This window comes from Balaenoptera acutorostrata, chromosome 9, assembly GCF_949987535.1.
Source record: "Balaenoptera acutorostrata chromosome 9, mBalAcu1.1, whole genome shotgun sequence".
NCBI classification, from domain to species: Eukaryota; Metazoa; Chordata; class Mammalia; order Artiodactyla; family Balaenopteridae; genus Balaenoptera; species Balaenoptera acutorostrata.
Window position 1 is genome coordinate 58,240,204 of NC_080072.1, and position 18,582 is coordinate 58,258,785.

Genomic DNA, 18,582 nt, shown 5'->3' on the forward strand with positions numbered 1-18,582 from the left:
TTCTGTTCTTCTGGTCTGCCCTCTAATTCCTACCTACTTCAATTACAACTTTTGTCTGCTCCTTTGATTAGGTGACTCACAGCTGCTCTGAGGCCTTGGGTACCTTCCATGCCCAAACATCATCTCTGCAATTACTTGTACTGCCACTAATATTGCTTGAAATACTAATATTAATACTGCTTGAAATAATAATAACAGCAACAGCTATCATTTGAGTACTTATGATGAGTCAGACACTGAGTTTCCATGTTTCATCTCATTGAAATTTTGAACCTTAGGCTAGCCCTATGAAAAAGGTACTATTTTAATCCCTACCATATAGTTAAGTTGCAAAGAATTTAGGTGAACCCAGTTAGTGTAATTAAAAGAACATGGACTTGTGTTCTGGCTCTGCTATGCGCTCACTGTGTGATTTTAGACTAGTTACCTAATCTCTCTGTGCCTCAGTTTGTTCATCTGTAAAAAATGGAATTGATAATTCCTACCATATGAGGTTGCTGTGAAGATTAAATGGGAAAGAGCCTGGCACACAGTAGGATCTCAAAAAAAAAGTGAATTTCACTTTCTTCTTTTAGGGCTTTTATCTTCTACTCCTGAGTACAGCTATTAAGTGAATACTTTGGAATTCTTCATAAAACATCAAATATGGCTGTATATTTCTTCAAGGAAGACAGGGAGGGAGGAACAGGATGCTTTCTGGTAGAGGTGTAGGAAATGGTTTTCAATTTCAGGGCTGCTTGAGAGTAATGGCTGCAGTGATGTATAAGCATTCAGTTTGGGACTTGAGGGCATGACCCTGGGAACTAATTGAGTGTACCGACTTGCTCAGACAAAGAAACCCCTGTATTGGCTAAATAACGTATAAGAGATCTCCATTGGGCAATGGGGGGAAAATTGAATTATTTAACGTATTTCCATTTCAATTAGTTAATCAAGATAATTGCTGTTTTCCTGGATCTTTGTCTTTTCTTTGTAATTTACAAGGCCCTTGTTTGGAGAAAGGAATTTAGCCCATGAACTCTGTATAAACTGCTGTGACTTTTTTTTGTGTGTGCAAATTATATTTAAAAATCTATTACAGCCCCTTTTGCTTTGGATTCTAGGATTGTGAGAAACTGATGCTTGATCAAGCTTGAGAAAAATTTACAGTTCAAGCATTCGGGTTCATTTGGGATTAACAAACTCAGCCAAGGGGCAGCAGGGCACAGCTGAAAGAACATGAGCTCTGGCATCAGACAGACTTGGGTTGTGATCCCTGTTCTGCTGTGTTCTCACTACAGAACAGTGAACAAGTGAGCCTCTCTGAGCCTGAGTTTCTGTTTCTGTAAAACAGATACTGTCACCCATCTTCCAGAGCTGTTGTGAGGACTGAATGCAATAATGCAGTTCCTAGCCCAGCAGTGACGGGCAGCAAGGCTAGTTCCTTCCCCATCTTCCACGTACTTATCTAAGGGTCACATATTTGCCAGTCTCAGTTGTGTGGAACATGGCTAAGACCTCAAAAAGATGCCAAAAAAAATCTAAGTAGAATAGATGTTACAGAGTCCGTTCATTAAAATACCTCATAGAGGAACACCTTGGATATATATATTTAATTTTGTCAAGGATTATAATAAGCTGAATGTCTGGTTCTCTGACTACACCAGTTAAGAAGCCCTACCCTGGAAGAAGAGAAGGGAAGTGAGCTACTGAAGTCGGCCCCACGACTGAAACCAACAATGACACGATAGCGCCACACTGAGGGAGGAGGTGGTAAAACTATGGATGAGGCACAGGAACTAATGAAAGAACAGTTTAGAATCACTTGGGGCAGGGATGAAGGGTTCTATAGCTTCATTTCTTCACTTCCTGGAAACTATCTTCAAATGGCAGCATCAAATGCATTGTTGTTTCTTATTAATGACCCTGACTCATAAAAGAAAGATTTCATTATGTCTGTATAATGTGTTTGAGAAGGGAGGCATGTAATGCACTTCATAAACTCCATCCAAAATGGTAAAAGTGAAAGAAAATTTTTTGAAACTTAAAGATGTGGGCTTTGATTATGTGGACAATTCTTCCACATGGAACTGTTCTTTCTCCCATTGCCACATTTCTGGACAGTGGTCATATGAAGATGCTAACACTTAACCAAGTGTTGATACTTTTCATCTACATCACCTCCCTGTAGTATGTTGGGCAGGTATCCACTGTGTCCATTTCACAGAGGTGGAAACTGAGGCCTAGAGAGATTAAGATCATCATGGAGCTGGATTCAAGCCCAACTCCTCCGACTCCAAAAAGCTCGTGCCTTTTCCACTACACCATGTTCCTTCCTAGGAGTAATCATCTGGGTTATTAACATGCAGAACATATAATAGGTCATGGTTTGCATCCCAAGTGAATTAAAATAAAAAACATCCACAAATTAACACTTCATCAGTTCACCTCTAATCCTACAATGCAACCATGAAACAAAACCATCAAACAGCCTGGTCTTGATACTTACTCATAAAACGTCGTCCATCCATTTTCATTGCTTTTGGTTGCCAGAAGGCCAGAGTTGCTGTGGTACGTCATCATGGCCAACTCGTGTCCTTGTGTGGTCACGCTCTTGAGTGCACTGTTGGTGCCCATGGTCACCCAGTACACCTGGCCATCTGGGACCACCAGCCAGAGGGGCATCCCTGTAGAGTCTCTGCGGACGTTCACCATGTTGCCGTTGTTGTCTGTGATGAGCGTGATGTCGCCATCCCCAGTGTAGGTGAAGTTGTACAGGTAATCTCCTGTGGGTAGGCTTTGGGTGTACAGATGCTTGCCACTGGTATCAAACAGGTAGAGCTCCTGGTCGATTGGGGAGGACAGCTCATACATGTTCTGGGTGTTGAGGAAAGGCTTGTTCTTCCTGATAAACCGGATTCGGATATTCCCAAGGTCAGCCACATAGAGCTCCCCGTCAGCACACACAGCCAAGGAAGATGGGGTGTTCAGCTTTGCATCCTTGGCATAGCCATCGTCTCCAGAGAAACAATCACAGTTGGCATCATTTTTACAGTCGCAGCCACTGGGGGCCCCGGCAACCAGTGAGATCTCTCCGCTAGTGGTGACCTGCCTGATGCGGTTGATCTTCTTCTCGTCGGTCTCAGTGATATACAGGACCCCGTTGTGAGAGACAGCCAAGGCAGTGGCCGACTCCAGGGTTGCGTGGATGGCCACCTTGCTCAGCAGGAAGTGGTCGATGCCGGGCACCTGGCAGTGCATGGGCCTCCCGGCGACAATGCGAACCTGGTGGTTTTCAGAGATCTGCAGGACTACGTTGTTGTCCAGGACATAGAGGGAGTTGTCCATCGGGTTGGTGGCTAAGTCTGTAGGCCACTCCAGGCGAACCTGACAATGGAGAGATGGACACTCAAATGCCTGGCGAGGTGCCCACCACTGATCATCCCACACCCATTAGAGCCCATAACAGTGTCCCAAGTGCCAGCACATGGCAGTCTTGCCTGATCCTCACAGCAGCCTGTCATCAACCATGGATATCAGCCCCTGATCAGACAGAAAGCATGCAAGAGCCCTCACTGAGACATCTGATGGTCTACGTTAGACTGACAAAAACACGAAGAAGGGGATAACAAATAAACAAAAAAAGCAGGCGAGAGGAGAGACTTTGGAGTCAGACAGGCCTGGGTTCAGATCCTAGTCCCCCTACTTGTGACCTTGGGCAAGTTACTTTACCTCACTGAGCCTCAATATTCACATCTGTAAAACAGGAATGACAATAGTGCAGAGAGTCTGACCCTCCATAAGTGCTCAAATAATGGCAGCTAATGTTGCAGAGGTGGGAGGGGAAGGCAGATGGAGTCTGGAGGCTGAAGCAGGAGCTGTTCAGAGTAAGAAAGACGCTTCATGAATTGTTGCTAAATGCATGAAGGATGATTTCTCAATTCTTTGAGTTCATGGATTAATACATGGCTAGGTGCTGGGGATGTAAAGAGAAAGTAACACTGGCTCTTGTCTGACATAGTTCCTGACCTGTGATTCTCAAACCTGGCCACACATTCAGATTACCTATGGTGATTTAAGAAAGTATTGGTGCTCAAATTCCACCTCTGATCAATTAAACCAGATTCCTGGGTGTGGGGCTCGGGCAGAGGCATGAAAGCTTCCTGGCTGATTCTAACGTGGGGTTGGAAATCGTAACTGGATCTTTCTCTTTCAAGGGTGATCATTGGACTGGCAGTGATGGCATCACCTGAGAGTTGGTCAGAGAAGCAGAACGGTAGGCCTCCCCTGAAACCTACTGAATCTGAATCTGCATTTCAACAAAATCCCTGGGAGGCTCCTGTACACACTGAAGTTGGTGAAACCTTGCTCTCGATAATGGTTTCTAGCACCTCAGAGAACAGGTCCACCTGGGAGAAATTAACAACGTCGGCTACGGGAGTGAAGGGTTCAGAGGTCCTGGGCCCCATGTCTGAGCCTCCTCTGAGCCGGGTCAGGAAGCTGGCAGGGATCACAGGTGGGCAGGCCCGGGATTGCAGCCGGCAGGTCTGAGGCGAGGATGCTTTGTTTCTTGCCTCGGTGGCCGTGGAGGCTGGCATGTTGGGTGCATCACCCTGGGAGGTGCTGGCACTAAGGGAAGCCCTTTGCCAATTGTGTTCCCCACGAGATCCAGCCGTAGTGCACACGGGCTGCCAGCTGCTCCCTCCAGCTGATGTTTCTACCCCAGCCCTGGGGACTCGTCGCCTTAGGTGCCTGAGCCTCCTTCTAGTCCTTGACGCTCAGTCCAATCTGGGGCTTATTGAAGCAAGTATACACCTTTGGATAAGCAACTTCTCTTCCAGAAATTCACTCTTGTACACCCCTGTCTACAGAGGTGCTCATCACAGCCATTTTTAATAACAGTAAAAAATTGGAACCAACCCAGATGCCCAATGACAGAGAATTGGCCAAATAAACTATAGTACATTTAGTTCATCCATAAGATAGAATACTCTGTGTAGCAGTTCAAAGTGACGTTATAGATGAATATTTAATGACATGGGAAGATGTTTGCTATGTATTAAGTGGAAAGAACAGTCTGCAGACCTGTAAGCACAGTGTGATCCCAATTGGGGAAAAAAATACAATAAATTAGATAGATTATGGGTAGAAGGGAGATTAAAAGCTTGAGGGCTATACACCAAAATGTTAACCGTTATCTGGGTGAGAGGTAGTTTTAACTTTCTTCTATGTCATTTTAAATGTTTTGTATTTTCTGCAATGTGCATGTGGTAGTTTACTAATGTAAAAAGATGCCCCAGGAGATAATATGCATATGAGATGTAGCCACCTTCATCTACCTGCCCCTTCAGCTCAGCGCCATTCTCAGGATGGCGTCGGCCCCGGCCCACGGCCGCTGCTCCAAGAGTCTGCTTGCTCCCTCACCCCAGCCTGCGTCCCTCTGCTCCCCAGCGGCAGGGGCCCCCGAGGCACCAGCGGCCCTTCCCGAAGCCCAGAGCCCCGCCCCGCAGCCGGGCTGCCTCCCTCGCCCTTCCCAGCGGTCTCTGGAGCACAGCATCTCCAGTGCCTTCAGCTGCATCAAGAACGCAGTTCAAGGGGCTTCCCTGGTGGCGCAGTGGTTGAGAATCTGCCTGCCAATGCAGGGGACACGGGTTCGAGCCCTGGTCTGGGAAGATCCCACATGCCGCGGAGCAACTAGGCCCGTGAGCCACAAGTACTGAGCCTGCGCGTCTGGAGCCTGTGCTCCGCAACAAGAGAGGCCACGATAGTGAGAGGCCCGCGCACCGTGATGAAGAGTGGCCCCCGCTCGCCGCAACTAGAGAAAGCCCTCACGCAGAAACAAAGACCCAACAAAGCCAAAAATAAATAAATAAATAAATAAATAAATAAATAAATAAACTCCAATCTCAAAAAAAAAAAAAAAAAAAGAACGCAGTTCACCTGAAAGTGACAGGGGAATTTTCAGTTTCCTAAAGCCCATTTCTTGTCAACACTGGCTGCTAAATCTTTTATGCCCTCTGGTCCTGTGGCATCTTGGAGACATACTTGCTGAGACCTCTCTGCCTGTCATTACGGTCAAAAGACGACGGCGCCCTGATGGGTGGGTGGGGAGGCGGGGAGGGGGTGCCAGGGGAGGGAGAGGGAAAGGAAGGAGGGGAGGAGGGAAGAGCAAGCCCTTCCTGCACACCCATGTGCACACAGGCACCTGGGAAAGAAGGAGCAGTGCCCTTGGAGTCACAGTGCCTGCATGATGACTCTGGACCAAGTACCTATGATTCTTTGATTTTACCTCCCTGTTAGCGATGATCCTGTGGGGGCTTCATTTCCCGTCACCAGAATGGAGGGACAAGAGTTTGCAATTTCTGAGGTCCCTCCAGCTCCCACTTTCTATCGTCCTGAGATGGAATGGAGCGCCCTCGCCCCATCCTCCAGATCATTCTGTGCCTTTATTAAAGCCCTCTGAGCTGACTGCCTTGTTGCAGAGTTATTTGCAAAAATGGGTTGTCAAATGGATGAACGAATGACTGACTGGTGAATGGCATAGAGAGAGCGAGGGATTGGGGGTCAGGACAGCGCACTTCCTAGCTCAGTCCGCCAATGTCCACAGGTGTGATCTTCCTCAAGTTACATAAACACTTTGAACTTCTTTCCCCATATGTAGAAGGTGGTAATAAATATTACATAAGAGTAGTTGTGAGGATCAAACGAGACAACTCACAAGGAAATTCTTGGTAAATTATAAAGAGAATGAATATCTACAGCCTATTATTAGCTGCCAGACACTGTGCTAGGCTCTTATGAAATATTTATTACCACCTTCTACATATGGGGAAAGAAGTTCAAAGTGTTTTGCATGATATCATAAAAAAAATTTCATTTCCATATCCCTGAGGGAACCTAGCACAGGGCTCTGCATTTATAACCACATTTTCTTTTGCCAAGCTTCAGTTTCCTCATCTATAAAGTGGGGTACGTAATACCTACCTTGACAGATTATGGTGACAGCTAAACAAGAAAAGTGAAGGCGTAACCTTTCTGTATCCCCATTTCTAACAGTGCCTGGCACATACTAAATTCTCAGGAAGTCATTTTGGACTCTAAGGACAGAGTTATACTCTGTGTCTGTGGTGGCCACAGGCTGCACAGTTGAGCACTAATCCCCCGTTTTGAACAGGTTGCAGCATCTTCTGTTCCTTCTCTACTCTCTGCCTCCCTCTAGTTTCTCCTCCGGCCTGGTCTTTGTCTCCTCCCGGAGAGTTCCTTGGTTTTCCCCTTTGCACTCTTGCATGAGCTGTGCTCTTATCTCTCTGCCTTACCTCCCTGCTCCACAGGGCACAGTAAAGTAGCTGCGTGTTTGTGTGACAGAGGAAGCTTTGAGAATGAAAGCCAGGCCCCCTTCCCGTACACGTATATAAGAGTTTATGCCTGTGTTGGAGAGTCTGGTAAAAAGAATCCCACGCTTAGATTCAGAGGAGGGGGTTGAGGACCAGGGCCATAGAGATTTCAGTCCAGGATTTCTGAATTTAAGGGTGGGTTTTTTCCCCCCTCCACTTTATGCCCGTTGTCTTCCAAGCCTCTGATCGGGCTGCTTGGCAGTAGCTCTGGCTAAAGTTAAACAATTTTCCAATGTGTAGACTGAAAATTTTCAGCATCCTCTGCTGGCTGGTGGAGGGCCCATTTTGAGAACTGAAAATACTTGGACGCACATCCTCAGGCCGTGGCAGCTTCCTGATGGGTAAATCATGCTTGCTTACAGACTGGAGAGGGAAACTCTCAAGCCAGCAAGGGGAAGCCTGCCGTACTGGAAAGACAAGTGGCAGAGAAGAGATTCCACGCTGGAGCATAACGATTCTATCAGCTGGTGCAGAGGGTGCTGGTGCACACCAGCATCTGACAGGGAAGGGACACGGCTGCTGGGCCACCGGCAGCAGCCCCGAGTTCTGGGGAAGGGGCTCTGCGACACACATCAGTAGTGGGGGCAGGCATGACCAGAGAGGCCTCCCAGCCACTGCCTGCTGAGCAGGAGCAGGTCTGCGGTCAGCGGCAAAGGGCCTGTGTGCAGGCTCCCCTATAGAAGTGAGGGGGTTTAAAAAGCTAACTGTGCCCACTGCTGACACCAACTCAAAATCTAATGTGATTCGAGCCTCCTTATTTCCTTGGTTTTGCTAATGTTGGCAAGGTGGACGTCCACTGATTCGGCACCAGCCAGGTCCTGCTAAAGGATCTAGCAATAAAGGACACATCCCTTGTCAAGTCACTGCAGGACAAACCAGGGACATGCTGAACACCCAGAACCTTGTGTCTTTCTTGGGTCTACACTGGGATCCTAGCACCCACCTGCTAAGGTCCAAACTCTGGTATGGTAAGGTAAGTCCTTCCCTAACTGGCCCCAAAGCATGTCTCCAGTTTCAACTCCTGGTACTTCCTTCCAAGAACACTATGCTCAGTGCCCAATTTTCCAATGTTCCTTGAACGTTCCAGGCCCATTAACATCTTTGTACCTTTGCACATGCTGTTTCCTTGTGTGAAATGTCTCCTTGCTTCCAACAAACTCCTATTCAACCTTCAAAACCTGGCACAAATGTCACCTCCTTTGTGAAAGTAGAACTAGAATTTCTGTTTATCGGTCACCTCCAGAGTGCCAAGCAGTGCTAGGAGCCCCGCGTACACCGTTTTGCATATTCTTAAGGCAATCCTGCCAGGCCAATGCCAATTACTTCCATTTTACAGATATGAAAAGTGAGGCTCAAAGGACCTCAGCAACGTGTCTAAAGTTACACAGCTAGTGAATGGCAAAGTTGACTGATTCAATCAGTCAATCAACCAACTAATCAACCAACAAATATTGGCTGTGCTCCTGTGCATACCAGGTACCCTGGTTACAGTAGAGGAAAAGATGGACAGAATTCCGGCCCTCATGTAGCTTACAGTCTAGAAAGAGAACAGACAATGTTCAAGTATCTGTAAGTGCTTCCAAAGAGGGAATTCAGAAGGTTATGGGTTTAAATTCACACTGTGTGAGGCTCTGCTGCCTTCGAGGCTTCCTGAGGCAAATTTCTTCACTGTCCCCCGAGCCTCCTTCTGTCACCCACTTGTCACCTCTGATGGTGAACTTCCAGAGCACCGTGCCGTGCCCTAACCATCTGTGTGTCCTTAGTGCTCTTCACCAAGAGTGTGCTTACAGCCTTGTGCAATATAAAGGTGAACGGCCAGCGGGCTGGCTGGGGGCCGGCGAGAGGATGAGTGTGCAGACCCAGGGCTCTAGCAGACGAAGCTTTCTCCTTTTACCTGAGAAATATCCATGACAGAATCGCAGCTCAGGGGCCGGGCTGAGGTAAGATCGTTGGAGCCCAGCAGAGTGGAGATGATCCCATTCTGATCAATGCGTCTGATCATGGTGCCGTCCACGAAGTAGATCAGCCCGGACTTGTCCACCGTGATGCCTGGGGTAGAGAAGCCAAAACAGGGAATTCAGCCTTCGAGGTGGTAACAACCCACATACTCATGGAAACTTGCGGGTGGACAGAGCACCTCCCCTTTATGATTTGATTAGCTTCTTCCCACAACATTCATGCCCTTTCTAAAGACGAGAAGACAGCTGCCCAGAGGCTTGTACAAAGCAGAGATTAGAACCCAGGTCTTCGGATTCTCCAGCCCTCTGGTTCTTCCACCTTGCTGCCTCTGGAGATTTTTACCTATCATCTTAGCCATGTACTACAACTTGGACTCATAACTGCTGGGAGTTTGTTAAGTGCTAGAGGTAGTGGCAAGGAGGAACTTTTTCAATGTCAAAACTGTGGATTATTTAAATTAACCTACTTCTGAAGACCTGTAATTATAATAATCAAATCCCTTTTTGGCAACAATTTTTCTTTTCTTCCAAGATAATCACCCTTCACATTTTTCTAGTCTATTACTATTTTATTTTAATTTAATTTTATTTTTTTGGCTGTGCCACGCGGCTTGCAGGATCTCAGTTGCCTGACCAGGGATGGAACCCGGGCCCGCTGCAGTGGAAGTGGGGAGTCCTTTCCACTGGACCTCCAGGGAGTTTCCTATTACTATTTTACTTTCATTGGTTATTTCAGAATTATAGAGCCTAAAAAAAGAATCCTTTGGATTTGTGTAGGGAAAATTGGTGAATTTAATTTCTAAAAAAAGGCACACTGAAAGGAGAAGTCATAATTATTATTCAACATCACTTCCTCCATTTGCTAGACCGTCCCACCTGTTGACTCTCCCCGGCCAGCTGTGTGACCTCAGGCAAGTCGCTAGATGTCCCTGCATTTGTTTTCCCAGCTGTGAAATGAAGGGATTGTTCTAGATCTATATTGCTCACTTTTGGATGCGTGTGACAATCACCTGGGAGCTTGCTAAAATGCACCCCCCAGGTACCTGGTTCAGAAAATCTCAAGCGGAGCCTGAGCATCTATCTGTATTTTTGACAAGCACCTTGGGTAATAATGATACAAATCAAAGTTTGAGGACCACTCTAGTAAATCAGTACTTCTTAACCGGTGATATGTATCAGAATCACCTGAAGATTTTTTTTTTTTTTTTTTTTGATGTATACCTGCTTGGTCTCACTCCTGGAAATACTAGTTCATAGGGTGGCTGGGACTGGGACCAAGTCGTGTTTTAAAAACACTCATGGGTGATATTGATACCCCAAGTCGAGAATCACGAGAGGTAGACATGCCCCCTCAAAATGTCTAGATGGGGAGGCCTGGGAATGAGAATGGACCCAGGGAGTGACAGAAGCCGGGAAGGTTCACGGGAAAACAAAGGAGATTCTGGTCAGTTTCATTCTGTTCAGTTTTCTCTGGGGCAGGAACTGAGAGAAGGATCAGAAAAAGCTTCACAGAGGCGGAGACACTTGAAGTATAAAGCTTTCCAGTTGTATAACCTCAGGGGAATCACTTTACTTCCAAGCCTCAGTTTCTTCATGGATAAAGTGTGGACAATAATGTCTGACCTGTAATAGTTAGCCCTCAATAATTGTTAGGGACTTATAATTATGAGAACATGAAACCCACTTTGTGCTTGCTCTCAGGGCCCACGTGTCTATGACCGGTCAGGAGGGCGGAGTTAAGACACCCAAGGGCCTCTGAGTGTGAACGCCCACGGGAGCTGTGGTTCTTCCTGCCCCCTCCCCAGGCTGTTCAGGGCTGGAGAGTGATTTCACACGGAGGACCCGGCAGCCTCAAAGCGGGGGAACGCTTTATACTGTCCCTGCCTAGAATGTAAATTAATTATATTCTTTAAGCACCGTGACAGGAGCTTTCTTGTCTGCCTGGCTATGCTCAGTCTTTCTCTTCCATCTGCTAGGACTGATGAGTGCTCCAGGAACAATTGGGTTTCTTGTTTACAAAGTTGGCTGCACAGGCTAATAGAAGCGATCTGTCCCCTGATTAATTACTTCATTTTTTCTCCTTTTGTTGTGCTATATAGATGGACATCTTTTCTCCTCCCTGCTGTACAGTGTCTGCACATCGTGGCACCCCTGTCATTTCTATCTGGGTTAATTACAGGCTTTGGGGCGACTTCATTGTCACTGCATCTGTGCATGTGTGCGTGTGTATGTGTTTGTGAGGGGAGGGTGGAGAACACACATGTGTAGAGCAACTGAGAAAAGATTTTGAGAAAATAAAAATTCTCAGAAAAAACTGTTTTAATTCTAAGAGAACAGAAGGTTGCGACCAAAAGGGCTCTCGGGGACCATTTGCCCAATCCTCACACTTACTAAAGGGAAACCTGAGGCCCAGAGAAGGAGGACACAAGAGCCGGGAGTGGCAGAGCAAAATTGTAATGCAGGGTCCCTAAGTGCAAGCCCAGTGTTCTTTCCACTCCAGGCTACTCTTTCAGTATTAGGAAATCACGATTAGGAAGGAGATTAACCACAGATGTCACAATATTTACCCCATGGAGTTACCAGCTGACCACTTCACGTATGTGGTAGAGACATATGCTATTAAATAATATGATACATGCTATGCTGCACATACAATATAACAATTATAATACAAACTACCATTTATGGGATGTTTATCATGTGCCTGGTACTACTGTCCTAAGCAAGCATTTACATTCCTGGTAATAGTTAATCTGTACTACAACTGTACAGTATATTTCTGTTTCATAGAGGAGGTAAATGGGGCTCAGAGAGGTTAAGCAACTCACCCAAAGTCACACAGCTATTAGGTGGCAATGTCTGAATTTAAATATAGGACTCCTGAGTATGAAGTGCACTGTGGCTTTTTGGAGGAGTAAGTCAGCTTTCATTTGAAAACCTACAGCTTTCATTCAAAACCATGCCCTGAAATCTGGCACTACTTAAAAAAAACTATCACTCATGACATTTTTATAGGACATCATACAAAATGTATTAATTTTGACCCTCAGAACAATCCTAGGAGGTGGACACAGAAGACACTATTACTCCTATTTTATTGATAAGGGCCATGCGGCTTAGACACTATAGGTCATTGGCTTTAGGGCCTGCAACATGGTAAACATACACTGATGGGTGTCTGTTGACAATGATGGCATCTCCTCCAAAAAGCTTCCCCAGTCTCTTGGACACAGGGTCCCCCCTTGGCTCTGGACTCCCATGCACAGTTCTTTTTCCTTGTATCTCAGGGAGCACTTCTCCCCCTCTCCCATCTGAGAGATTCACATTCAAGTCTTATTTTTCTGCTACAATGAACTTATTTATGCAAGTACATTGCACTGCATGCTCAGTAAATACTTGCTGAATGAGTGAATGGAAAGTGATTGTGGGTATGAAGCGGTCCAACTTTTTGAAGCACTCAGAATTGAAGCTTAGAGTTAACCCATCCTATAGCACATGAACATGTGCGAAGATGATACACTGCCGTGTTTTTATCAAACAATAACATGAAAGGTAGCATAAATATCCAGCAGGAGCGTATTGATAAATAAATAACGGGACATCCATTTGCTGGGATAATATATAGCTATTAAAAGCAAGTACACCGAAGACTCTTTAATGACATGGGGAAACATTTGCGATATATCACTTAGGAAAAAAAGTAGGTTGCTAAAACAGGTTGTTTAATGTGATTTCATTTTGTTTGTTTCTGGTGAGCATTACATGCACAAGAACACTTAAGAAAAAAGACTAGGGGGAAAGACAGGAAATGTTAACTGGGAATATTTCTGGCAGGTGGAATTATGACAATTTAAACTTTCCTCCGTAGAGTTCTTAGCGTTTTCCAACATTTTTTTGTAATGATAAACAGGTATGTCTTTTGGAAATGGAAAATACCCCAATAAATGTTACTGAGAGTGTTTAAAAGCAAGGCCTTACCCCTGGGGTTGGTCAGTGTGGCTTCCGTGGCTTTTCCACCATCCCCACAGCGAGTGTCATCAAAGGGGAGGCACTGGTCACCTGTCCCTGCCACCACCTCGGAGTTCTTGACGAGGTCCTTCACCACCACGGTGGACTTGATCTTGAAGACCCGCCGGCTGTTGGTGTCCGAAAGGAAGACAGCCCCGCTCGTGGGGTCTGCGGTCAGGTAGTATTTGTGCGCCGGAGTGTGACTGCAAAACAAGGACACGGCAGTCGGTGAGCACTTTCTTCTTTCCTAACAGGCAGCCGGAGATGCACAACTTGAGTCCAAGTAAAAAAGTCTTACGGGGACAATGTCTCTATTTGGGGTGATGGTTGCCCAATTCTTCTGACCTCTCTGGTTGGCCTAACGATCCCTCCCACCCAACTATGAATGCAAACGCCTCTTCAAAGACCGTGATGCCCAGTGCCATGCCCATATCAGGTGCTCAATACGTGTTTTCTTAAGAAGATCATCCGTGAGGCTTACCAGAGGTGGCCTGTAAATCCAGACCAGAAACATGAAAGACTGACTTTAAAAAACACTTCAGAACAAAATGACACACAAACGCTTCCCCCACAGCAGCCCCCACCCCCATCTCGGGACTGATGGCTAAGGCCTCGGCCAGACTGGACACCATCCAGTGTCAATACCATCTTCTGTTGACGCTCATGTTATACTTATCAGGAGCCCAGCAGGCTCCCTCCTGCAGACAGACATAAATGAACTGCAGGATTAGTTTGTAATTTGCAGCAACAGCCAAGGAAGAAGAAACGGAAGAGAGGAGCAGTGCTGGGGATATTTCTGTTTCTGGAAAACAGCCACAAAGACGAGGCTGTGCTAACAGAAGAAAGCGAAGCTAGGCCACGACTGTACAGAGGGCTTACGGAGACAAGGCACCGCCTCTCGGCACTGGGCAGGAAAACTGTGTGGGCTCTGGGGTCAGCTCAGTCTGGGTCCCACGTCTAGCTTTGTTATTTCCTGGTTCTGAAACCTGGGCAAGTTACCTGGCCTCCTGAGCCTCAGGTTTTCTCCATCTGCAAAATGGGGATGGGAACAGCTCCCTTGCTGGCGTATTGGGAACATCATATAAAACCGTATACGAAAAATACTCGGCAGAGTGCGTGGCACATAGTACTTAATAATCGTAATTGTTATTTTAATTATTAGTCATTATGTCTGTTTTTGCATTTGGAGAGGACTACAGAGTAGGTATCTCTTACTAAGGCTGAATTTTCCTATCACAAAGTATGATTTACAGTTTCTTCCAAGTCTAGGCTGTACTGGAGTCAGACTCATCACTCCTGGGAAGCTAACGATCGGTTCCTGAACGTGGCCTGATCATTGCCAGGGCTTCAGACTGCATCTAAATATTGGTAGTCTCTGGGGTTCCAAGTCTCTGGAAAATCTTCTGATTCAAAGGAATAAGGAATCTCCTTCTGTTCAACCTGGATGGCCTGGCGCTGGCCACTTCCACCGGACAGTGGGACATACACCGTGCTAGGGGATTCAGGGCACAGACTGAGCAGTGTCTAGAGCACCAGCAAAGTAGGGCCACTCTATACCCCTGCAAGGTACAAGTAAGAGGATCAGAAGAGACTAGAAAGAAGCTATTTTGCATCTCATCAGGCATGCAAGTTTTGGGTCCTTTTGAAAAACAACATTTTATTTTACGGATTAGTGTGTTTTGAATTACATATGGAGACTGAGGCACTTTAATCTTCAGGGTCAGGTTCTCTGAAGGTCTTAGTCTGACTGCTCCTCATCACACCCACCCCTTGCTTTGGGTGGTGTCTTGGGGACTGGCCAGGCCTCCACACTCAAGGCTTTCCTTCCTGTTTTCTCTCCCTGAATACGACTAAGACCACATGATCTTCTCCAGCTGTCCTGCCTCTCTAGTCCTGACCCTACTGTCTCATGACCTCCTCAACAAAGGGCAGGTCTCTGCCTGCAGCCCGGGTCCTCCCCTAGCCATTCCTCCCTGATCTAACCCCAAACCCAACACGTCACCTCAATGCTTTCCCTTCCAGGACCCTCCATGTCTTACAGGCTAATTCAGACCCCCCAGCCTGGCAGCACACAAGGCCCCTCGTGCTGGGCTGCTGCTCTACCCTCCCAGGCTCTTTCCTGCCATTTCCTCACAGACACCCTGTCCTCAGACATTCTGACAACTTGTCCCTCAAATGCGCCATCACGCCTCTTTGTCCCTGTTCTTCCTGCTCTGGGGAATACCCTGTGCCCTCCCTTTCTTTCTTTTTTTTTTTTTTTTAATTTTATGGCTGTGTTGGGTCTTCGTTTCTGTGCGAGGGCTTTCTCTAGTTGCGGCAAGTGGGGGCCATTCTTCATCGCGGTGCGTGGGCCTTTCACTGTCGTGGCCTCTCTTGTTGCGGAGCACAGGCTCCAGACGTGCAGGCTCAGTAATGGTGGCTCACGGGACCAGTCGCTCCGCGGCATGTGGGATCTTCCCAGACCAGGGCTCGAACCTGTGTCCCCTGCATTGGCAGGCAGATTCTCAACCACTGCGCCACCAGGGAAGCCCCCTCCCTTTCTTAGCCTGCTGAACTGCTACTCATTCTTCAGGTGTCAGCTCAAATGGTACCTTTGCTGGGAAACCTTCCCTGAGATTCATATCTGTTCATATCTGGGTTACAGGACACAACATAATGCTGTGGCTATTTATTTATGTGTCTGTCTCCCAAATCCTGTCAATATTTGGTGGGAAGAGACGGGGTTTTATTCTTTTCTGTATTTCCAATGTTCAGCTTGGTGCCTTCTAGCCCACAGCAGCCATAAGTGGACGGACTCTCCATTTTTAGTTTATTTAAACAGTATTTTCAATCAAATTACTTAGCTTTTTTTTTTTTTTACTTCTCCTTTGGGGGGTGGTGGTAACAGGAGAGAGGTCCTGTTTCTCTTGAAATGTCCCCTGTGACTAGCCCTATAATGCAACACAGATTTAATCTTCCCAGATGACACTGATTCTGGCTAAATAAAATGCAGTGACCTTAGATCCTACTCTGCAATGCTGGGGCAGCCTTGATCTTTCTGCTTCCTGACGACAGCTGGAGGAGGGGGTGATTACTTCATCTCTTCGCGTTATCACTCATGATAAATGGGTGCTATCCACCTTGGCAGAAAATAGGTCCTTGAGGGAGTATGGTGGGGGGCCCTGTCCACTTAGATTAGCCCCCCGAGGTTTCAGCTCATGTCCTTCTGCACTGCCCTGGAGAAGTGCCACTTAGGTGACGTTTCTCAGGCCCGTGAATTCCAGAAGAGGGTGGCATTGTCAGGATTGTCCCGTGGCCCCCTCTTTTGCGCTCAAGGACAAATTTGCGGTTGGGGGGTCAGTTAAGTGCAGGGGAGAAAGCACTAGCTTTGAACCGAGAGGATGTGGGTTCTCCCTTGGGCGAGTCACCTAAATCGTCCAAGCGGTGGGTCCCTCAGGGTCGAATGATGCCATCTCTGCTCTGCTTTGCTCACAGGATTGTCATTAGGATCAAATGAAATTATCCAGCTCAACAGCCCTTTCCAGTTGGCAGAGAGCTCTTGGATCATCTTCAGCTCACTTCTTCCTCAGGCCACCTGCACCGGGAGCCTGGACCTCTCCCAGGAGCAGCGCGACCAGAGCTGCCCGCTGCTGGTACGGAAGCATCTGCTGCTACCTCCGGGTGCCGATTTGTCCCAGACACTGTGCTAGCATTTTATACGCACGACCTCATTTTCGTTACAACTACCACAGAAGGCAGGTGCTTTTTATTTATTTATTTAAAAAAAACTTTTAGAAATGAGATGAGAGAGGCAAGGTGACTTGAGCAGGGCCAGAACCTGCTAAGTGGCATGGTGGATTTCCATCTCGGATCTGCTGGACATTGAAGTCTGTGTTCGTTCTACTTCCCCACACTGCTTCCCAGGGCCTAGAAAGCTCCCCTGCCTTTCTCTCCAGAGCACCTGCTCATCTCTTGGGATTTAGCTCCAGCATCACCTCATCTGGAATACCTACCTTTCCTGGATTCCTGGGACACTGCTTTGCCCTCTTTCTTTTGTTGTGGTCCCACGAGACGCTCAGCAGACTATACTTTTAGTACTTCTAGCACCTTAAGACCCTTTTCTGCTTAGTTGTCTGTCTCCTCAAGGACATCTTGGACTCCTCAAGGGCAGGGCCTGGCTTCAAGGCCCTGGTGCTTAGCACTGGGCTGGTGCAGAGTTAGTGTTCCAGAAAGGCCTACTGAATTTATGAATCAGTGAGTGAATGATGATCCGCCTCTCTGGGATTATAGACAGGAAACATCCACCGCTAAGGGTCTTAGGGTGATGGTTCTCAATATGGCTACACATCAGGTTCACCTGGAAAGCTTTTTTAAAAAAGCCTCACCCATCACATCCGAAGGGCCTGGGCATCTGTCCCTTTAACATCACTCCAGTGATTCTGAGGCACAGCTAGATTTGGAAGCCATGGCTTTAGGAGCAGTGCTTTTCAAACTTTAACGTACCCACGAATCATGCTAAAAGGAAGATTTCAGTTCAGCAGTTCTGGGTGTGGCCTGAGAGCCTGTATTTCTAACAAGTTCTCAGAGGATGCCGATGTTGCTTATCTGTACTTGGAGGCGCAGGGCCTTACTTAGAATACTCTGCAAGCCATAAATGCATGAGACGGGAGACGGCCTACCCCCTGAGACCCCACGCCTGGTTCTGTGGACAGGGGACCGCGTCTGATCCGATTCTGATCCCCAGTATCCTGAGGAGGGCTGGGCATAGAGTACGGTCCTTCTTTTCTACTTCCTTAAACATAAGCCTGGTATCTCTGGAAGCTACGTAAAATCTTAGAGGCTATAAGGTAGCAATCCTGAAGTTAATGAGCTGCAGTGAAGCCTCACTCTGCCCTCTTTCTGGACAATGCAGGGAATTTCCTAGTAGGAGCTGTGAGCCCAGAAGTCTCTTGGGACGAAAGGCAATCTGTTCCCTGCTTGGGAGTGAGCATTCTCCCTCTGTCTCAGAATAAGATCCGCTTGTGCAAAGGAGCGTCCTTTGCCCACGTCATGTAGCAGCTCTGGCAGAACTTGATTCACTGGTTCTCAGAACAAGAGGGAAGAGCTTGAGCATCGGAACCACACAGACATGGTTTTCAAATACCAGCTCCACTACCCACTTGGTAGGTGACCTTGGGCAAATTACTTCATTACTCTGAGCCTCAGTTTTTTTCATCTTAGAAATGGGAATAATCACATCTATTTCAAAGGGCTACTTTGAGGAC

At 47.0% G+C, this 18,582-nt stretch overlaps 1 protein-coding gene across 1 annotated transcript in view; it reads right to left on the bottom strand.

Moving 5' to 3' along the window:
- Window positions 1-18,582, bottom strand: part of TENM4 (teneurin transmembrane protein 4) — a 745,685-nt gene that overhangs the window by 36,917 nt on the left and 690,186 nt on the right. The window contains exons 26-28 of the mRNA XM_057553431.1: window positions 13,310-13,542; window positions 9,268-9,422; window positions 2,489-3,366 (exon numbers count right to left, since the gene is read on the bottom strand). Of these exons, the coding sequence (XP_057409414.1) occupies window positions 2,489-3,366; window positions 9,268-9,422; window positions 13,310-13,542 (1,266 nt within the window). The remainder of the gene's footprint in view (window positions 1-2,488; window positions 3,367-9,267; window positions 9,423-13,309; window positions 13,543-18,582) is intronic.